This window comes from Rhinatrema bivittatum, chromosome 4 (genome assembly GCF_901001135.1).
Source record: "Rhinatrema bivittatum chromosome 4, aRhiBiv1.1, whole genome shotgun sequence".
Lineage (NCBI taxonomy): Eukaryota > Metazoa > Chordata > Amphibia > Gymnophiona > Rhinatrematidae > Rhinatrema > Rhinatrema bivittatum.
In genome coordinates, this window is record NC_042618.1 from 143654716 (window position 1) to 143676558 (window position 21843).

At 43.6% G+C, this 21843-nt stretch overlaps 1 protein-coding gene across 9 annotated transcripts in view; it reads left to right on the plus strand.

The window, feature by feature from the left end:
• The window catches only part of AKAP6 (A-kinase anchoring protein 6), a 1180609-nt gene that overhangs the window by 1001669 nt on the left and 157097 nt on the right, over positions 1–21843 (plus strand). For all 9 annotated transcript variants that reach the window (XM_029598925.1, XM_029598924.1, XM_029598922.1 and 6 more), the window contains one exon: positions 21376–21600. In XM_029598925.1, the coding sequence (XP_029454785.1) occupies positions 21376–21600 (225 nt within the window). The remainder of the gene's footprint in view (positions 1–21375; positions 21601–21843) is intronic.

Sequence of the window (21843 nt, forward strand, 5' to 3'; positions counted from 1 at the left end):
TTGGATGACATCGTGGTGAACAGCCCAGATTAGAAGACACATCTAAGCCAATTCCAGGCCATGCTAACCAGTCTGAGGAAAGCAGGACTAACTGCTAACCCCAAGAAGTGATTGCTAGGAGGGAAAGAAGCCCACTATCTTGGTTACACCCTGGAGAAGGTCAAGGTTTATTCTGCAGAGAAGGAAGATCAAGGTGATCACCTAGGTGCCGGTCCTGCAAACAAAAGCAAAAGTGAGAGCATTCTAGACCTTCCGGGATACTACAGAAAGTTTATCCCCAATTACTCAAAGCCTCATCACAAGATTGTTGTTGAAAAAGCACCGGAGAAGGCCCAGTGGTCAGCTGAAGCAGAGCAGCCCTTCAGAGCTCTGAAAGAGGTGATATGCTCTGAACCTGTCCTGATAAGCCCGGATTTCACCAAACCCTTCACGATGCAGACTGATGCCTCAGAAGTAGGCTTGGGGAGCCATCTTAGTCCAAGACAAGATGGTCAAGAATATCCTGTGGCATACATTAGACCAGGGATAACGACTCCAGTCCTCGAAGGGCCGCAAACAGGCCAGGTTTTTCAGGATATCCACAATGAGCACGCATGAGAAAGATTTGCATCCAATGGAGGCAGTGCATGCAGATCTTTCTCATGCATATTCATTGTGGATATCCTGAAAACCTGGCCTGTTTGTGGCCCTCGATAATGGAGTTCGCCATCCTTGCATTAGATGGAAGGTGATGCCAAGAGAAAGGCATTGAGAAAGTGGCCTTGGCAGTCAAGTGGGGCCTTAGAGGCCATGCGCTACCACCTGCTGGGAACAGTAATTCATGCTCATAACAGACCACCAACTGCTCCTAAGGATAAATAGAAATGAGGCGGTCCAATGCAAGAGTGATAAGGTAGTTCCTGGCCCTACAGCCCTTCAACTACCAAATATGATGTAGGGGCAGGAAAGGAAAAAGCCAATGCATATTTCCTGTCCAGAGAGGTGTCCCTTGTACAGGCAGGCACTCATCCCACAAGGCTGATCTGATGGAGAGGGTATGTGAGGGAGTATACAGAAAACTCCCTCAGACTACCTTAAAGGACCAGGCAGAGCTGTCTCACCCAATCAAATCCAAAACCACAGGGAATTTGAGTGAAGGGAGAATCCCTTCATCAGAGTTTAAGAACTTAGGGGTAGATTTTCAAAAAGCGCGCCTTCGCGTACTTTTGTTGGCGCATCAGGCGCCAACAAAGTACGCTGGATTTTAGTAGATACGCGCGTAGCCGCACGTATCTGCTAAAATCCTGGATCGGCGCGCACAAGGCTGCCGATTTCGTGTAGCCGGCGCGCGCCGAGCCGCGCAGCCTGCCACCATTCCCTCCGAGGGCCGCTCCGAAATCGGAGCGGCCTCGGAGGGAACTCGCTTTCGCCCTCCCCCTCACCTTCCCCTCCCTTCCTCTATCTAACCCACCCCCCCGGCCCTATCTAGACCCCCCCCTACCTTTGTCGGGGGATTTACGCCTCCTGGAGGGAGAAGTAAATCCCCGCGCGCCAGCGGGCCTCTAGCGCGCTGAGATGGGATCTGGGTGGTGGTTCCGGAGGGCCGCGGCATGCCCCCGGGCCCGCCCCCGAAATGCTGCGTCCCGCCCCCCAAAACGCCGCGGCCGATCCGACACGCCCCCGATACGCCCCCCTCGAAAATCCCCGGGACTTACGCGAGTCCCGGGGCTCTGCGCGCGCCGGTAGGCCTATGGAACATAGGCGCACCGGCGCGCAGGCCCTGCTTGCGTAAATTCCGACCGGAATTTACGCGAGCAGGGCTCTTAAAATCTGCCCCTTAGGGCCTAGAAGATTTAAATGGGCCCCGGGGAGTAGGCAGAGACTCAACCATTCACTAAGACCTATTGGGCCAGATTTTTAAAAAGGTTACGCGTGCCGGGCCTAAAGCCCCAGGATGCGCGTAAGTCCCGGGGCTTTACTAAAGGGGCAGGAAGTGGGTGGGGCTGGGGCGGGGTCAGAAGCTCCAGGCACAGCAGCCATTTGCTGCTGTGCTTGGGTTCGCACGCCAGCAGTTGGCCCAGAGGCTGGTGCAAAAGATAAGATAATAATTTTGGGGGGGGGGGTTAGAGTAGGGCTGGGGGGGGGAAAGTTTAGGGGAAGGGGTGGGAAGGTCAGGTTAGGGGGGAGGGAACGGGGGAAGGCAGCGCAGCTCCGCGCACACAAGGGGGCGGATTTTCAGAGCCCTGCTCGCCGGTAAGCCTATTTACATAGGCCTACCGGCGCGCGCAGAGCCCCGGGACTCGTGTAAGTCCCGGAGTTTTCGGAGGGGGGCGTGTCGGGGGCATGTCAGGGGGCGGGCCCAAACTGCGCGGCGTTTTCGGGGCGTGTCGGGAGCATTCCAGGGGCGGGCCCGGGGGCGTGGCTATGGCCCGGGGCGGCCCGGGGGCGTGGCCGCGCCCTCCGGACCCGCCCCCAGATCGCGTCCCGGCGCGCTAGCGGCCCGCTGGCGCGCGGGGATTTACGTCTCCCTCCGGGAGGCGTAAATCCCCCAACAAAGGTAAGGGGGGGGGTTTAGACAGGGCCGGGCGGGTGGGTTAGGTAGGGGAAGGGAGGGGAAGGTGAGGGGAGGGCAAAAGAAAGTTCCCTCCGAGGCCGCTCCGATTTCGGAGCGGCCTCGGAGGGAACGGGGTAGGCTGCGCGGCTTGGCGCGCGCCGGCTATACGAAATCGATAGCCTTGGCGCGCGCCGATCCCGGATTTCAGCGGATACGCGCGGCTACGCGTGTATCTACTGAAATCCAGCGTACTTTTGTTTGCGCCTGGAGCGCCAACAAAAGTACGCCTATTCGCGGTTTTTGAAAATCTACCCCATGGTGCATAATTGTGCACCCACTTGCACGTGCCGACCCCTGATTTTATAACATGCGCGCGACTAAGCGCGCAAGTTAAAAAATTTGGTGTACATTATGTTTAAGGACTGTGTATTACCTGAAATTAGATGAATTGTTTGCTTTCAGTTTACTTTTCACTGTAAATAAAGTACACCCATGGAACAGCCAGAATCTGCCTCCTCATTTCTCTAGCTGTTCCCGAGCCCTATCGCCCGGGGGTCGATATTAAAACATCTATGCGTATGTCCATGTGCGTGCGGTTCCTGCCGTGTGCACATGAACATGGCTATTTTATAACATGCATGCATTGGCGCACGCATGTTATAAAATAGGTTCCCGCACGCATGTATGGGCAGGTCGGGACTCGCATGCATGCGTGGGGTGGGGAATTTTAAAAAGCGACACACAGCAACATGGGTAGACCTTCCCCAGATTGCTCCCAGTCTGCTCCAGTTAAGAAGCAGACTGGGAGGGAACTTCCCTATTCCCCTACCTACCCTTCCTACCTTTTCCCCTCTCCTCTCCTCCCCGACCCCTAACCCTTACCTTCCAACCCTATAATTTTTTGTTTTTTTAACTTACCCGCTCCTTCAAGCTGGTGTAAGTTACGCGCACGCCGGCCAACTGCTGGAGCACGCTTCACACCGGGATAGGGCCTAATGGCTGCTGTCCCAGCCAGCCTCTTCCCACCCCTCCTAGCCCAGTCCCTGCCCTCCAGACCACCTCTTTTTGATAGCCTGGCACTTCTGCGCATACTGGAGGTTACGTGCGTGGCCGGGCCCTTTTGAAAATGCACTCGGCGCGCGCAGGGCCCAGGCACGGGCGTAACCCCCAGATTTTACGAGCGCGGGCCATCGAAAATTTGAGTTCAAGTTACCACAATGTCATTGAATTGTCAATAGGTTTTACCTGTGTTAAGTGCATTTAAGACGGGTAAATGGCATCTGAAAATTGCTACGATAGCATGTTACATTTACACGCAGAACTCCTTTGACAATTCACCTTGCTCTGAAAATTGTTTTTTATGCAGGTAAAAGTATGCACAAACCTGTGGATAAAATAAAACAGGGGTATACGGTTAAGCATATTAGCAGCATATTGTCCCCGTGCATGCCTTCTGAAAGCGTATCGTACCCTCATAATCTAATACATGGCCCCAGAATGCTTCTTTCTTTTGCAGACAAGTTTATGTGTGTTATAAAACTGCACACATAGTTTAGGTGGCTGAAAATTCATCTTTCCATATTTGGCCATAAATGTAACCCCTGTCCCGGTCATTTTTTGGGAAGATACCTTTCTTTCCTGTGTCCTCCAAGTATCTCAGATCCTCTCTCTCTCTTCTCTGGAATGGGCCTCTGGCTGATTAGCTTTATCAGTGAACACTCTATGGACCTTCCCCAGGTAGGAAGTTTTCCCTTTAGCTTCCCTGGTATACTCATCCAGATCTCTATAGAATCCCCTTCTCTCTTGGGTCTCCTCAGATTCATTCCTTTTCAATAGGACTCTTCTCCCCACATCCTCTAAAATCCCAGAACTTCTTCTTTCTAGACTTCTTCCTCGGAGTTCCCAAGAACTTCCCTTCTTGGAGCCCCCAAACCTACTCTTTCCCCCAGACCTTCCCTGTGGAGAGATAAAGCCTCTGCAAGGAGAGGCTCCTACATCTTCAGCTTGTGCGAAGGCTGGTTCTCTACACCCCAAGTCTCCTCCTGCATCACATGAGTGCAGGGTTTTTATACATAATTTCCAATCATACAACACTGACACCCCTCACTACTTTGAACTCACACATATGGACAGGGTCTGGAGGAGACCTCTAACTCATACTACTGGTAAGCAGACCTGTTGAGGCTACTGCTGCCATACCATTAAGGGGCAACCACTGCTAGTAAGAGGCAGAATTGGGTACCACATAACATATAATTTTGTGGGCTAGCTCTGTTTTTACCTGTGTAAACAGTGATTAAGTCTTTGAAAATTTACCTTCAAATGTTCTTTCTGCAATTTTCTTTCTGCTGTTTGGTCGATTGTGAAAAATGATATAGTACTCCAAAAAATCTATTTCCTTGTTTTTCATTAGACTTAAAGAGGTATAAACACCTTACCCTGATAAGGAACCATATTCAGAAATCATAGTAGGGGCATATGCACTTCCTCGGGAGTGGATTTGTGGAAATGAGCCAATAATATGGAATTATTTTCTCATAATATTGGCTCATTTAAATATTGTTCAAATTCTAAACAATATTTTTGTGCTAAAGTCTGCACAAAATTGCAGAATTTATCACAAAAATTCTTAACTACACCTCTCCATGGTGTAGTAAAGTTTTGAACAAAAATGCAGTTTTGTGCTTTTTTTATGCAAAATTTAGCTATACGAACATAGAAAATGAGTCGCTTTGAATAATTATGGAACTCATTACCTCCTTTGCAAAGATTTTGCATTATGCTTCAAGAAGTTAAATTACATGTGCCAAAACAGCAAATAGCTTGCACAAAATTTTGCAAACAAAATTGTTTGATGTTTTTCACACATTAATGCTTTTGCTAAGTACAGTGCAGCTTAGTCCATCAGTCTCCTAAAAATTAAGGGTCAGATTTTATTTATTTATTTAAGACTTTTTTATACCGATAACTGTTTGCACATCGTATCGGTTTACATAGAACAGGGTGAATAAATAATGTAGGATAACATTTACAAGTAACAGATTGTAACATAAGATGAGATAGGTACAAAAAACTAAAAACATAATAGTAAATATTAATAACTAGAAAAACGTGAATGATATATGGATTTCCATTGTGGGAATAAACATAACAATTAATACTTGGAGAGATGAGGGGGGTTTATAGTTAAGGGGGATCGCAGAGGGGGCGGGGGAGGGGCAGAGGGGACTAACAAGGAATGGAGGGGGTGGGTGAGAAAGGAATAGCAGAAAACGGAGATAAAGGGCATTAGGAGAAGGCCTGTTTGAAGAGCCATGTTTTTAAATTTCTGAGTACATGGTTCCATGCGGAGGTCAGGGGGCATTGAGTTCCAGTTTGAGGGACCTTCTATCGATAAGGCTCGATCTCTTGTGGAGGAGAGGTGTGTGAGTTTAGGGGATGGTATGTGAAGGGTACCTTTATAGGTGGATCTAATGGGGCTATTGGATGAATGGAAATGGAGGGAGTCGTTTAGCCATTGGATATTCTGGTTGTGTAGGGTCTTGTGTATAAGGGAGAGGCTCTTGTAGAGAATTCTGCAGGATATAGGGAGCCAATGGAGGTCTCTCAGTATAGGCGTAATGTGGTCTTTCCTGCGTGTGTTAGTGAGGATTCTGGCTGCAGCATTCTGTAACATTTGGAGGGGTTTGATGGTAGAGGCAGGGAGGCCTAGGAGGAGGGAGTTGCAGTAGTCAATTTTTGAGAATATTATGGCCTGAAGGACTGTACGAAAGTCATTGAGAGGAGGTCTTAGTTTCTTTAGGACATGAAGTTTGAAATAGCATTCTTTCATGGTGGATTTTATGAATGTTTTTAAGTTCAATTGGTTGTCAATGGTAACGCCTAGATTTTGCACGTGTTGTGAGATGGGTGTTGGAGGGGGCAAGGTATTGGAGTAAGTGTGAGTGATGGTTCTGTATCGGCAGTATTGAGTGTGAGGTTGAGGTTTGTAAGTAGGTGATTGATTGCATTAATGCAGTTGTCCCAGATCTTTAAAGAGGAGGACAGGGAGTCAGTGATGGGGATGAGAATTTGGACGTCATCTGCATATGTGAAATGGGTGAGGCCTAGGTCAGATAGGAGCTGGCAGAGGGGTAACATGTAGATGTTGAATAGGATAGAGCGGAGCCTTGAGGTACACCTCAGATTAGGTCGATAGGATCGGATTCAAATTTACCCAATTTGACCTTGAGGTAGGATTCAAACCAGTGGAATGCAGTTCCTGTTATGCCGATGTTTGTGAGTTGGTTTAATAGAATTTTATGGCTGATGGTGTCGAATGCTGATGAGATGTTGAGCATTGCTAGGAGGTAGGAATGCCCATTGTCCATACCTTTGAGTATGGTGTCAGTGAGTGATAATAGGAGTGTCTCTGTATTGAAAAATTTCTGGAAACCAAATTGAGATGGGAATAAAATTTCGGAAAGACAAACGATGACTACTTTTCTGTGATTTTGGCTAGGAAAGGCAGTTTTTGAGATAGGTCAAAAATTGGAGAGTTCTGATGGGTCAAGATTGGGTTTCTTTAGAATGGGTTTGACAATGGCTTGCTTCAAGATGGTGAAGGGAGCAATTGATTACCAAGGGTGAGGGAGCAATTGATGATCTCAGATAGGGGTTTGGCTATTAGGTTGGGAATGGTTAGTAGGAGTTTGGTCAGAATGGTGTCAGATGGGTGTGAGGAGTGTTTGATTTTCTTTAAGAGGGATTCTATTTTGGATGATGATGTGGCTTCAAGGCAGTCAAGGCTGGCCGTGGTGTTTAAGGGGAGGACATTGGTGTACGATGTATCAGAGGGAAAATTTAACGTAAGCTTGGATATTTTGTTATTGAAGAAAAGGGCAAGGTCGTCACATTTGCTTTTGGAGTCAGTGTCTGAACTGGGTGAGGGAGAGGTTTTGGTAAGGTCGGATACGAGGGAAAAAAGGGCCTTGGCATTGTACTAAAAGTCGTAAATTTTAAGGGCGTAGAATTCACGTTTTGTTTTAAGGATGGTAATCCTATATGCATGCATGGGGGATCTGTATGAGGCAAGCAGAGTGGGTGAGGGATGTTTTCGCCATTTTCTTTCTTTGTTTCTTAATTCACATTTAAGTTTTTTTAATTCAGGTGAGTGCCATGCATTTTTGTTGTTGTGGGAGGGGTTTATTATTTTTGTAGTAAGCGGGCAGATTTTGTCAGCTATGTCTTTGGTGATATTGTTCCATGAGGAAAGTGCTGATTCGGAGATTGTTAGGTCAATTTTGTTGGTGATGTCGGTACAGGCGGAGATTAGGTCCTCTCTAGTGCACTGTTTTTGGAATTGGAAGGTGTGGTTGTGTGGGGTAGGGTGGATGTTGTTTTCTTTATAGAGAGAGTGGTAATTAGAAGTGTGTGGTCAGACCAGGGGACAGGGGAGCAGGAGGAAGTTTCAGCAGTGAGGATGCCCAAGTTAGTGAAGATAGGTCTAGAGTGTGACCTGCTTTGTGGGTTGGGAAGTTTATGATTTGCGTAAAACCCATGGCTTCAAGGGAGGAGAGAAAGGCTTCACATGAGGGAGATTGGGGGTGGGTGTCTACGTGGAGGTTGAATTTAAAAGGCTTGCCATCGCTCCAAAGGTGAGGTAGCAGCCGCGCCGGGCCTCCGATTGGCCAGGGGGCACTGTGATGGTCGGGCCTCGGGTTACATTCGGGTCTGCAGCAGACGAATAGGGACGTCGATAGGGGAGAGTCTCTTACCCCCAATGGGTGACGCCGGTCGTGCGAGCCGTCTCCGATGTCCGAGTCGCTAAGGGGCCTGAATTTAAAGGGCTTGCCGTCGCTCCAAAGGTGAGGTAGCAGCCGTGCTGGGCCTCCGATTGGCCAGGGGGTGTGGTGATGGTCGGGCTTACGGGTTACGCGCATAGGGCCTATTTTATAAAGGCCCAGCGTCGCGCGTAAAGCCCCTGGACGCTTGTAAATCCCGGGGCTTTACAAAAGGGGTGGTCCGGGGGCGGGGCGGTCCAGGGGCGAGGCGGGGGCAGGGCCAGAGGCCTCTGACACAGCAGCCATTGCTACTGTGTTACAGGATCGCGTGCTGGCAGGTTGCCAGCGCGCGCAACTTGCACCTGCCCAGAGGCAGGCGCAAAAGGTAAAATAAAAATTTTGGGGGGCTCAGAGCAGGGCTAGGGGGAGGAAAGGTTAAGGGAAGGGGTGAGAAGTTCAGATACGGGGGAAGGCAGCACAGCTCGGCGTGCAAGGTTCACTATTGTGCACCACCTTACGCGTGCCGACCCCTGATTTTATAACTTGCGTGTGCAAGTTATAAAATCGGGTGTACATGTGCGTGCGCCGGGTAGCACATGCACATGTGCGCCACGCGTGCTCCTTTTAAAATTTACCCCTAAGGTTTCTCTTCTAATAACTGTGTTAGGTGTGAGCAACACCTTATGGAAAATTAAACATTCCAACATGAGATTCATTAACATAAAATTGAATAGGTCATATGTGAAGGGCAGATAATAAAACGTTTCCATATGCCTGTCATTTGATCAAAAATTACTATTCTTCTATCCTGATAAGACTAGTCTTGTTTTTATTCTTAGGGAGCCCAATTTTCAAAACTGTCTGTAATAAACAATTTGCATGCGTAAGAGGACCCACAAAGATCTATGCTACTATTTTATAAATTAAAATACTGTGTATTTCTCCCCCAAAGTACAAGAATATGTTTCAGTACATGCGAATATTTGTAATGCAGAAACATGTATCATTCTCTACCCATTAAAAAACAAAATACACACAGGGATAGTAATTTTAAAATGGGCACACGGACACATTTGTACACGTGCGTCGGTGCACACCCACAGACGTGACAATTTTATAACATATGTGCACATACATGTGTATGTTATAAAATAGCCTAGGCACCTGTGTGTGTGTGTGCCTAATTTTGCAAGTGTGTGTGTACACAGCCACACAGTCGGGTTTGAGCTGCACAAGTTGGGGAATTTTATAACAGGCGTGCATCCACGTTATGACCAGTTTCATGAGTTCATCCACCAGTTTGCCCAGTCTAGAGCTAGGTCCTCCAGACGCCCCCTGGTTCTTTAGCTTGCACTTTCCCCAGTTAACCCAGACCCCTTAAATCCCTCAGGGATACCTGTTTTTTTTTTTTTTAACTAAAGCTTCCTTCATAGCAGAAGTAAACTTACACAGCACTGGACCTGGGCACGCTCTCAGGCACCTAGGTAATCTGTAAAATATTAGTTATAAGTCATATGGGTTTAGTAAGAAATATTGAAAGTTTGCAATGCTTTTATTTAAAATATAGACAGAAAAGCTTAAAAATTGAATAACATAAAACCAGGAGCAATGAGTGTGGTCTCTCCTGTTGTCTGGACCTCAGGCCCACCATGTTCTTCATGGTTTCCTTGGGGAGAGTGCCATTAATTTTTCTTATTGCTGGTGCATAACGATGTCACTTGTATAGACAAATAGAAGCAGTTGATCGGCTGACTACTTCCATGACATTTTAAATAGGGCTCCCTGTCATATGATATTTATTTTCCAAGCTTTTTCATTGTTTTTCCACATTTATTAATTTCCTTAGAATAGTCTCACTCATACCCTCCATTTTTCTACAATTATAACTTTTTTCACTTTTTAGTATCAATTATTTTTACACCAGAACCAGCGCAAATGCCTCCTAATTATATATGTGTGAAAGGTTCAATTTTCCCTTTTTCACTGAGTTTTTTTTATTTGGCTGTGCCAGTTCTCTCTCTTGCTTCTTTGACTTGTACTCATGCATGTCCTTCCACTTCCACTCCAGTTTTGTTGTTTTCCTGAATAAAAAGTAAATCAACATGAAATTGAAATGCCAATTTCATCTGCATTTGTCTACAAAAATGGAAAAGCAAAGGCTTTACAAATTAACATAGAGTACATAATGTATCTCGCACAACATTTACAGCACAGGACACTATAAAGGGGATTTTAAAACATGCATATGATTGCATTTTAAAATATCCTTGCTTTCCTTTTCCCAGTCACTGCTTCCAAAATCCCTTTTGAGATCACTGACCTTTCCAGATTAGATTTCTCTTATGCGAGAAAAGACATTTGATTGGCTGATGGCTTAATGATGCTCTGTAATAAGTGTGGCAATACACTGTTAGTAAGTTACACTAAATGCAATGTCATGTTAACATTTAGAGGTCATAACTGGTAGGTTTTTAATACATTCACAAGTAAAATAAAATAAATACATGTACACACACACACACACACATATATATATATATATATATATATATATATATATATATATATATATATATATATATCTACACCACACCAGCAGTACAAAGAAAAACATTCAAACTCAGCTGCAGGCAAATTGGAAGCAAACTGTAATTTTGAGATTTCATTTTCCTATTATTTTAAGTATCTCAAACACACACATTCACACATAAAACACAAGGCCATTTACTCTGCAAGTGCAATTTCATGAATAAGCAGCCAAATTTGATAGAGTTTTGCTTAATTCCCTGAAAAAGTCCACAAAAACCTGCAGTTCTAATTGACACGATTAAAATTTTAATTAGCATGAGAAAAAAATTTCCAAAACATGGGGATTTGAACTTCTTGCAACAGTAAAATAAAAGGATATGACTTTTAATATTACTTTCATCTAAGGTGAACGGTGCGGAATCGAAATACATTAGAATGAAATGTCAGTGGTGCGTACAGTTTAATCTGTGAAATTCTGTCCCCTGTGCTGCACATTACTCCGTCTCAATTGCATATTAAACAACCCTATCAAGGCAGGCTCTGGCATCTGCCGTGCTGACACAAATTGTGAATTAAATGAAATTGATGTCCTCTGTCGTATATTTATGAAGACGGACCATTCTCTGAAGTATTCTGTTTATGAAGAATTTATGATTGCAAACTGTTCCAGAACAAAAAAAAAAGTGGCTATAAATTCTATTTTTTTACGTGACCTAATCCCCTCTCCAAGGGCATAGATTTTTTACCTCCTGCTGGTACTTTTGTTACAGCATCATAAAAAAAAAAAACAATGCCCAAAAACTGGGTTCCATGGAAGGTCTGCAGATTATCAATATTTGCAGCTCTGGGAAAAGAAATGGCTGGGGGACTGAGAAAGAGGGTAGGGCAGGGAGGACATTTATAGCACACTGCACATAAGATAAAAAAAATCTTGTTGATTGAAATAAGTCCTTCAATTATATTTTAATTTCTGGAATTATTATTAATAATAATTCATTAGAAATCAAAATAATAAAAACACTGTAAAAGAACAATGAAGCAAAACAATGGCTGAACAAGTAATCTGTGTTATTCTTAAATGGACCAAATCCACAATCGGGTACCATGTTGTGGAAATGCTTCTCTTTTAGTTTATTTGGAAGAAAGACTACATCAGTCTATCAAAATCTACTTAAAAACTGCTTATGTAAAGCTCAAACTAATAGTCCCTGATTCTAGTAGCAACAACCACACCTATGAAGCTAAATGGAAATGCCTGGTGGCAGGTCATAGGCACTACAGAGGACTCATTTCATGTACAGCAAGTGCTGATGAATGGCTAAGATGGATTCTATTCTATGGTAGCTACTGAATCTTTATTGCATTTGTAACTGGCAGGGATGAAATCAGATTTTATGCATGTAAAATATTTAGATGCATAAACTACCAAAACAAAAGAAAACGAATGCACATCCCTTTTGCATACTATCCCTTTCCTGACTTAATAACACCTCCAGAATACCTCTTCTTAGTGCATCTTAAAGTGTGTGAGTTGTGGAATGCATGTTGTTTTTGGTTGCTTTGAGAGTAGGCAATTTTCAGACCATCCATTTACAAGGGTAAAACATGTCATACCCAATACTTTCCTTCTGGAAAATAAGGTGCCGGTACTCATATGCAGGATGCATGGGGTTTTGTTTTGTTTTTTTGAGGGACCATGGGACAAATTCAGCAAGTGGAAGAAAAAAGGTGTTAGTATGCATTATTTATTTATTTAGTTAGTTACTTATTTTCTTATTTATTGTATTTCTATACCATCATTGTGTCTCCAATCATAACTATTTAGAAAGAAATAACATCAAAATAAAAAAACAATAAATCACTGATAAAAATAAATATGAATACATTAACAGATAAAATAGTTCTAATACAAAATTCATAAAATCAGTAGTAAAAAACATATGCATAAAAATAAAATAAAATAAAATATTGCCTTAAATCAACCCTACAGAGGCCTGATTAAAAAGCTATGTTTTCAAGTTGTTTTTTTTAAAGCCAGAAAATCTCTTTCTAACTTTAAATCTGGGGATAGAGAGTTCCACAATTTAGGTCCAGCAATAGAAATGGCTTTCTCTCTAACCTCACTCAGATGGGCAGTTCACACTGAAGGGCTCACTAAAAGGCCTTTATTAATGGATCTAAGATTTCTTTGGGGAGTATACATAATGATTTTGTGCAATAAACAGAGAACCTTGAAATAAATTCTAAATAGTCCAAATTTGAGAATGCGTTAAAATGTGTAATTTATTGTAGCCATCTCTGATTTTAAGATTAATATGTTTCTTCATTCTAAGCTCACTATCAATTATTACTCCCAAATCTCAGGCATTACAACCAGTTCAATTTGTATAGAGTCTATTTTAAGGTAAATTGGCTTGGTTGGTGATAATTTTCTACTTAATAAAATAATTTCAGTTTTTTTATGATTTAACACCAATTTCATATGACTCAATAATTGTTGAATTGCTGAGAAATAAATCTCAACCTGTTTCATCTGCATATATGTAGTTCGTAATACCTAATCCAGAAAGTAGTTGGCATAAAGGTAACATATAAATGTTAAAAAGTGTAGCAGAGAGGGAAGATCCCTGTGGGGCCCCAGCATCCAAATTCATTTTCTCAGATAAGGAATGGCCAATCCTTACCTGGAAATAATGATTTGTTAAATACGAGATAAACCACTGGAGGGTAATTCCCCGAATACTAATTTCAGATAACCTGCAAATTAAAATCAAATGATCCACAGTATCAAATGCCACTGATAGATAAAGTAGGACCAATAAGTATGACTGGCCAGAGTCAAATCTCCTTAACACAGTGTCTGTTAAAGCCAGCAATAAAGATTCTGTGCTAAAAACTACCTAAAACCGAATTGGGATGGGAAGAGAATATTATTTGCATCTAGATACTCTGCCAGTTCTTTTTGTACTATTTTTTCAATTATTTTAGCAATCAGTGGTAGATTAGAGGTAGATCTAAAATTATTTTAAATATTAATATCAGACTTTTTGTCCTTTAAAATTAGTCTTATTAAAACATTTTAAAGGGGATGGAATCTTTCCTTCAGCTAAAGACAAATTCACAATATTAGAAACTGGAGTAGAAATTAGGTGAGCGATGGATTTTAATGACTTTACAGGAATTACATCTAAAGGATGTGTTTCCGGATTCATATTCTTTAAAATAGATTCAGTTTCTAGGGTGGATGTGGTCTCAAAAGAAGTCAAGGGGTTACGTCACGTGGATTTAATGTTATTTCTTGGCTTGGAAGTAAGGAGAAAGTATGTAACAGATTTCAAATCTTTTCCTTAAAGAAAAAAGCAAAGACTGCATTTATTCTTTGACATTTCAGTAATTACTTCTGCATTTCCTATAGTAGATTTTGCCAAATTTTGAACAATTAAAAAAAGAATTCTTGGATGAAAGTTAGCATCATAAATTTTCTTTGCTAAACAATCTTGTTTAGCGCTATTAATTAAATTCCTGTATTTCAGAAGAGTACCCCCTGAAAAAAAGCCCTGGTCTTACCTTTATAAATCCTTTTGAAAATTACCCTCAAAATATAACAACACAATACATCATGATGACTTAATACAGGTAGTGTGCTGTTTTTTGCCTTGAATATCATTGTCACAAAGAAGGATGGTAACTTTCAAACTGGTGCACGGGCACACCCCGCTTCTACCATGTAAATGGGGGATTTTAAAAATAGAATGTGCCGACGCTATTCCCAGTTTGCCCAATTAAGAGAGAGGTCCTCCAAGCCCCCCTGGTTTAATAGCCTTCACTCCTTCCAGTTAGCTCTGCCCCTTAAAACCCCACAGATCTGCATATTATTCTTTATTTTTTTTAACTTACGATTCCATAGCAAAAGTAAAGTTACGCAGAAGGGGGCCTTGGCATGTGCAGGATCACGTAAGTATTTATGCGTGCGTTTTAGGTTCACACCTCGAAACGTCTGTGTTCCGCCCATACCATGCCCACGCCATGCCCCTTTTTGAAAATTTTTGAGATGTGCACACTTCAGGAGGTATGCATGTATCTCAGCAGCTTTTAAAATCTGCCTAGCATGCGCAAGTCCAACATATTCATGCAACTAATTAATGCGTGTGTTGGACCTTTAAAAATTCATCTTATAGGATGTACAGTAGGGATGTGCTAACAGTCACTTCGTCAGCTTTTATGCGCGTACGTAGGCATGATGGTCCTTTGACTGGGTCTTGATGTCGGAACCTCGGCCCGGACCCAGGCCCGAGGCAGGACCCAGGCCTTGGGGTCCCGATACCTGGGCCTCAGACTAGGGTCAGGCCTAGACCTTGGGGTGCTCCTCTTCCATCTTCTTTCTTTGGCACCATTTTTATGTACAGAATTGTATGGCATTGCTGTACATCAAAATGGCACTGTCCACTGGTGTGAATGCTCAGGAGTTAATTAACTCTGGCTCAACGCCAGAGGACGCCATCAGTTGGCTTCAAGAGCCAAAGAAAGAAGACAGAAAAGGAGAACTCCAAAGCTTGGGCCTGACCCTGGGCTATGGCCCAGGCAATGGGACCCGGCCTCCGGACTGGATCGCAGCATCTGGCTGAGGCCCAGGCATCGGCCCTGGACCTGCACCACAATGCTGGATCCCTGAAACTGATAAGTTTTTTTATATTTTGGGGGCCTTGGCCTAGACTCCAGCGTCACGCTCAGGCCTAGGCTATGTTCATATGTCAGGATGTGGCCTAGGCCTAGACCCAAGCCCTGGCATCGCACCTAGGTGAGGCCCCGGAAATTGATTTTGTTTTCAAAATGAAATGTGAAAACCAACAACATTTTATCGGATTTTCAATTGTTTCACTTTGATAGCAGAATGAAACAAAATAGGAGATTTCATCTAATTTCCTTTTTCATTTCCTCCAAATTCCCATCCCTAGTTTGAATGAACCAAACAAAAAATATTTTGTGTGTACATCCCTATCAAACAGTTTGGTTTCATCAGTGCAGTTTGTATGCTCCATCTATTGAATTAGGAGCCAAAAAACAAATCGGAAGCCGATCAATGATGCTGAAAGCAGAACGAACGATAGTGATTGGTGTGTCAAGGGATTCTTTATTGGTATATTGCCTGACTCTGGCAATATACCAATTCTGCTTTCACCATCTAATGAATTAGACATCTCTTAATGGGCAGGCAATGAGTGCAGTTCGTGTAACATGCTTTTCTGCAGCTTAAGTCCAATTTACCAGGCCTTGTGCAATGGCATAAATTTTACATAAGAACATAAGAAATTGCCATGCTGGGTCAAACCAAGGGTCCATCAAGCCCAGCATCCTGTTTCCAACAGAGGCCAAACCAGGCCACAAGACCTGGCAATTACCCAAACACTAAGAAGATCCCATGCTACTGATGCAATTAATAACAATGGCTATTCCCTAAGTAAACTTGATTAATAGCTGTGAATGGACTTCTCCTCCAAGAACTTATCCAAACCTTTTTTGAACCCAGCTACACTAACTGCACTAACCACATCCTCTGGCAACAAATTACAGAGCTTTATTGTGCGTTGAGTGAAAAAGAATTTTCTCCGAATAGTCTTAAAAGTGCTACTTGCTAACTTCATGGAATGCCCCCTAGTCCTTCTATTATTCGAAAGTGTGACTAACCGATTCATATCTACACGTTCAAGACCTCTCATGATCTTAAAGACCTCTATCAAATCCCCCCTCAGCCATCTCTTCTCCAAGCTGACCAGCCCTAACCTCTTCAGCCTCTCCTCATAGGGGAGCTGTTCCATCCCCTTTATCATTTTGGACGCCCTTCTCTGTACCGTCTCCATCGCAACTATATCTTTTTTGAGATGCGGTGACCAGAATTGTATACAGTATTCAAGGTGTGATCTCACCTTGGAGCGATATAGAGGCATTATGACATTTTCCGTTTTATTAACCATTCCCTTCCTAATAATTCCTAACATTCTGTTTGCTTTTTTGACTGCTGCAACACACTGAGCCGATGATTTTAAAGTATTATCCACTATGATGCCTAGATCTTTTTCCTGGGTAGTAACTCCTAATATGGAACCTAACATTGCGTAACTACAGCAAGGGTTATTTTTCCCTATATGCAACACCTTGCATTTGTCCACATTAAATTTCATCTGCCATTTGGATGCCCAATCTTCCAGTCTCACAAGGTCCTCCTGTAATGTATCACAATCTGCTTGTGATTTAACTATTCTGAATAATTTTATTATCTGCAAATTTGATAACCTCACTTATCGTATTCCTTTCCAGATCATTTATAAATATATTGAAAAGCACCGGTCCAAGTACAGATCCCTGAGGCACTCCACTGTTTACCCTTTTCCACTGAGAAAATTGAACATTTAATCCTATTCTCTGTTTCCTGTCTTTTAACCAGTTTGTAGTCCACGAAAGGACATCACCTCCTATCCCATGACTTTTTAGTTAGTTTTCTTAGAAGCCTCTCATGATAGATTTTGTCAGTCGCCTTCTGAAAATCCAAATACACTACATCTACCGGTTCACCTTTATCCACATGTTTATTAACCCCTTCAAAAAAATGAAGCAGATTTGTTAGGCAAGACTTCCCTTGGGTAAATCCATGTTGACTGTGTTCTATTAAACCATGTCTTTCTATATGCTCTACAATTTTGATCTTGAGAATAGTTTCCACTATTTTTCCTGGCACTGAAGTCAGGCTCACTGGTTTATAGTTATCTGAATCGCCCCTGGAGCCTTTTTTAAATATTGGGGTTACATTGGCCACCCTCCAGTCTTCAGGTACAATGGATGGTTTTAATGATAGGTTACAAATTTTAACTAATAGATCAGAAATTTCATTTTTGAGTTCCTTCAGTACCCTAGGATGCATACCATCTGGTCCTGGAGATTTGCTACTCATAGTTTGTTATTTGGCCTACTACATCTTCCAGGTTCACAGTAATTTTGTTCAGTTCGTCTGACTAATCACCCCTGAAAACCAGCTCCGGAACTGGTATCTCCCCAACATCCTCATTTTAGTAAACACAGAAGCAAAGAATTCATTTAGTCTTTCTGCAATGGCCTTGTCTTCACTAAAAGCCCCTTTAACCCCTCAGTTATCTAATGGTCCAACCGACTCCCGCACAGGTTTCTTGCTTCGGATACATTTTAAAAAGTTTTTATTATGAGTTTTTGCCTCTATGGCAAACTTCATTTCAAATTCTCTCTTCGCCTGTCTTATCATTGTTTTACACTTAACTTGACAATGCTTATGTTTTATCCTATTTTCTTCAGATGGATCCTTCTTCCAATTTTTGAAGGATGTTTTTTTTGGCTAAAATAGCCTCTTTCACCTCACCTTTTATCGTTTTGTCTTCCTTCCACCTTTCTTAATGTGTGGAATATATATGGACTGCGCCTCTAGGATTGTATTTTTAAACAATGTCCATGCTTGTTGAACACTTTTAACCTTTGAAGCTGCACCTTTCAGTTTTTTTCTATTTTCCTCATTTTATCAAAGTTTCCTTTTTGAAAGTTTAGTGTTAGAGCTGCAGATTTACTTATTGTCCCCCTTCCAGTTAGTAGTTTAAATTTGATCATGTTATGATCACTGTTGCCAAGTGGCCCCACCACGTTACCTCTCTCACCAAATCCTGGTTACCACTAAGAATTAAATCTAAAATAGCTCCCTCTCTTGTTGGTTCCTGAACCAATTGCTCCATGAAGCAGTAATTTATTACATCCAGGAACTTTATGTCTCTAGCAAGTCCTGATGTTACATTTACCCAGTCAATATTGGGGTAATTTTAATCTTCCATTATTATTGCACTGCCAAATTGGTTTGCTTCCCTGATTTCTCTTAGCATTTCATCATCTGTCTGACCATTTTGTCCAGGTGGACGGTAGTATACTCCTATCACTATACTCTTACCCAACACACATGGGATTTCTACCCATATAGATTCTACTGAGCATTTAGTCTCTTGTATGATCTTTATCCTGTTGGACTCTATACCCTCCCAGACATAAAGTGCCACACCCCCACCAAGTTGATCCTCCCTATCATTGCGATATAATTTGTACCCTGATATAGCACTGTCCCATTGGTTATCCTCCTTCCACCAAGTCTCTGTGATGCCAATTATGTCAATCTCATCATTTGCTGCTATACACTCTAACTCTCCCATCTTACTTCTTAGACTTCTGGCATTGGCATATAGACATTTCAAAGTAAGTTTTTTTTTGTTTGTATTAACAACCTGCTTTTCAGTTGTTATGGATAATTTGGAAATCATTAGCTTCGGTGATTTTTTAAATATAGGCACATGGACTACGTTTGCTTTTAATGGAACCTCTCTGTTGGGATGCCCTAACTCTCCTGTTTCATTAGTATCCTTCAAGGATACATTTCTCCGAACCATGCACTGCTGGGTGACTGTCAGTTTCCCCCTTGTTCTAGTTTAAAAGCTGCTCTATCTCCTTTTTGAAAGTTAGTGCCAGCAGCTTGGTTCCACTCTGGTGAAGGTGGAGCCCATCCTTTCGGAAAAGTCTCCCCTTTCCCCAAAAGTTTCCCCAGTTCCTTACCAAGCTGAATCCCTCTTCCCTGCCCCATCGTCTCATCCACACATTGAAACTCTGGAGCTCTTCCTGCCTCTTGGGAGCTGCACGTGGAACAGGAAGCATTTCAGAGAATGCCACCCTGGATGTTCTGGATTTCAGCTTCCTTCCTAAAATCCTAAATTTGGCTTCCAGAACCTCTCTCCCACATTTTCCTATGTCGTTGGTGCCCACATGTACCACGACAGCCGGCTCCTCCCCACCACTGTCTATAATCCTATCTAGGTGATGTGTGAGGTCTGCCACCTTCGCAGGGCTGGTGCAAGGGGATTTGGCGCCCTAGGCACCTTCAGCCCTGTCACCTTCACCCCCCCATCGTGCTGCCACCAGCCCGCTCCTGGTCGCAGCCTCGACTTCCCCACCCTCCCACCCCAAAAAAAAACCTCACAGAACACTTGGTCCAGCGGGGAGCCCGGGAGCAATCTGTCGCTCCCGGGGCCTCGTCTGCCACTAACAAAAATGGCTGAAGGCCCCGGTCACATGGTAGGGGCTCAAGGCCACCGGCGCCATTTTGGTTAGTGGCAGCCGAGGCCCTGGGAGCGACAGATCACTCCTGGGCTCCCCGCTGGACCACCAGGGGGGCGTCGGGAGGGTGGCACGACGGGAGGAAGCAGGTTGAGGCGGGGGCTGGGCAGAATTTTGAAGGGGCACTTTTTGCCCTTTCAAAATTCTGCCGCCTGAAGTGGCCGCGAGTGGTGGCCACGCCCCCTAAGTCTCGGCACCCTAGGCACAGGCCTAGCTCGCCTAGTGGTTCCTCCGGCCCTGATATTGTGCTGCCGCGTGCTGAGCAGATTCTAAAAGCCACTCGAGTACACATGTATCACCTGCTTCGCGCACAAACAATTTTTCTCAAAAAAGGGGCAAGGCATGGATGTTCCTGGATTTCTCAGTGAAGCCATGGATGGTGTATAAGTCCTAAAACAAAAAAAAAAGCAAAGAGGTGAGCGGGGTTTTAAGGGTCAGGATTAACAGGGAAAAGGGAGGCTATTTAACTAGGGGTGGTAGGAAGTCCTATCCCTTACCTGGGCAAACTAGAAATGAACTGGGAAAATGGCCAATTGCGTCGGCGCACGTCCTTTATAAAATTCCCCACTTACACACTACAGACAGCATTTGCGCGCGCATGTGCATGTCCATTATAAAATTGTGTGCACATGTAGGCACATTCAGCCTATTTTATAACATGCATGCATATACGTGCATAAGTTATTAAATGGCCATGTCCTTTTATTTGAGCCGCCATTTGTTATATTACATTATGGTGTAGATTTTCAGACATACGCACGGGCGTACATGTGCCCGCAAGGGCATACTAGTGCACCTTGCGCGCGCCGACGCCCACGGACGTCCCCCATTCCCTTCCCCCTAAACTAACCTTCTCACCTCTTCCCCTAACCTTTCTCCCCCAAGCCCTAACCTAACCCCCCAAAAATGTTTGTCTCATCTTTTGCGCCTGCCTAAAGGCAGGCGCAGGTTGCGCACACCGGCAACACAGCAGCAAATGGCCGCTGTACCGGAGGCCTCTGGGCCCAGCCCCGCCCCCAGACTGCCCCTTTAGTAAGGCTCCGGGACTTAGACGCGTCCTGGGGTTTTATGCGCGTTGCCGGGCCTTTATAAAACAGGCCCAGCGAGCGTAAGCCACTCTACGCGTGTAAAGCTTTTAAAATCCAGCCCTATATATGTAAACTTGTTCACCGCATAGGCCTCATAGTGTTAGGCAGTTTACAAATTCAAATAAATGTGAATACATGTACAATATATATGCTCGTAAATGTGCACCCGTGCGCTGCTTTTAAAATTCACCTGATTGTGTGTTGTGGAATGTGTTGATGTGATCAGTATATAACAGGGCTGAATATCTTTAACAGAGACTATAACTTGAAATCTTTCTTGTCCTTCTAACATTAGAAAACCTTGGGAGAGAAGATTCAGGGTGCAGTTGGGGGACAAAGTAAATCAAGTCCACGTGATGTGCTTTCACCAGAGAGCGGCAACCTGGTGAGGGAACTGGAGGTGCAGATCAAAGAGCTGAAAGGCTGGCTGAGAGAAACAGAGCTCTTCATCTTCAACTCCTGCCTGCGGCGTCAGAAAGGAGGAGAGATGGATGCAGAGAAGCAGCTGCAGTACTTTAAGGTAGGAAGAGTTCCTTGCTGAGGAAACCTGTCTCTGTGGGCCATGCCTTTTTCTTAAAAAATCACTGTCAACATGCTAAGAATATTACTAAGGATTTTTTTTTAATTTTTTTTTTGCAGCAAACTTCCATATGAGCCAGCCTTCATACACTCATATACACACATATAGATTTGGTTTGCTGTGATATTTGAATTTTTGCAGCAATAATACAGGTTATAGCTTATTTTAACTTTTTGCAGCAAT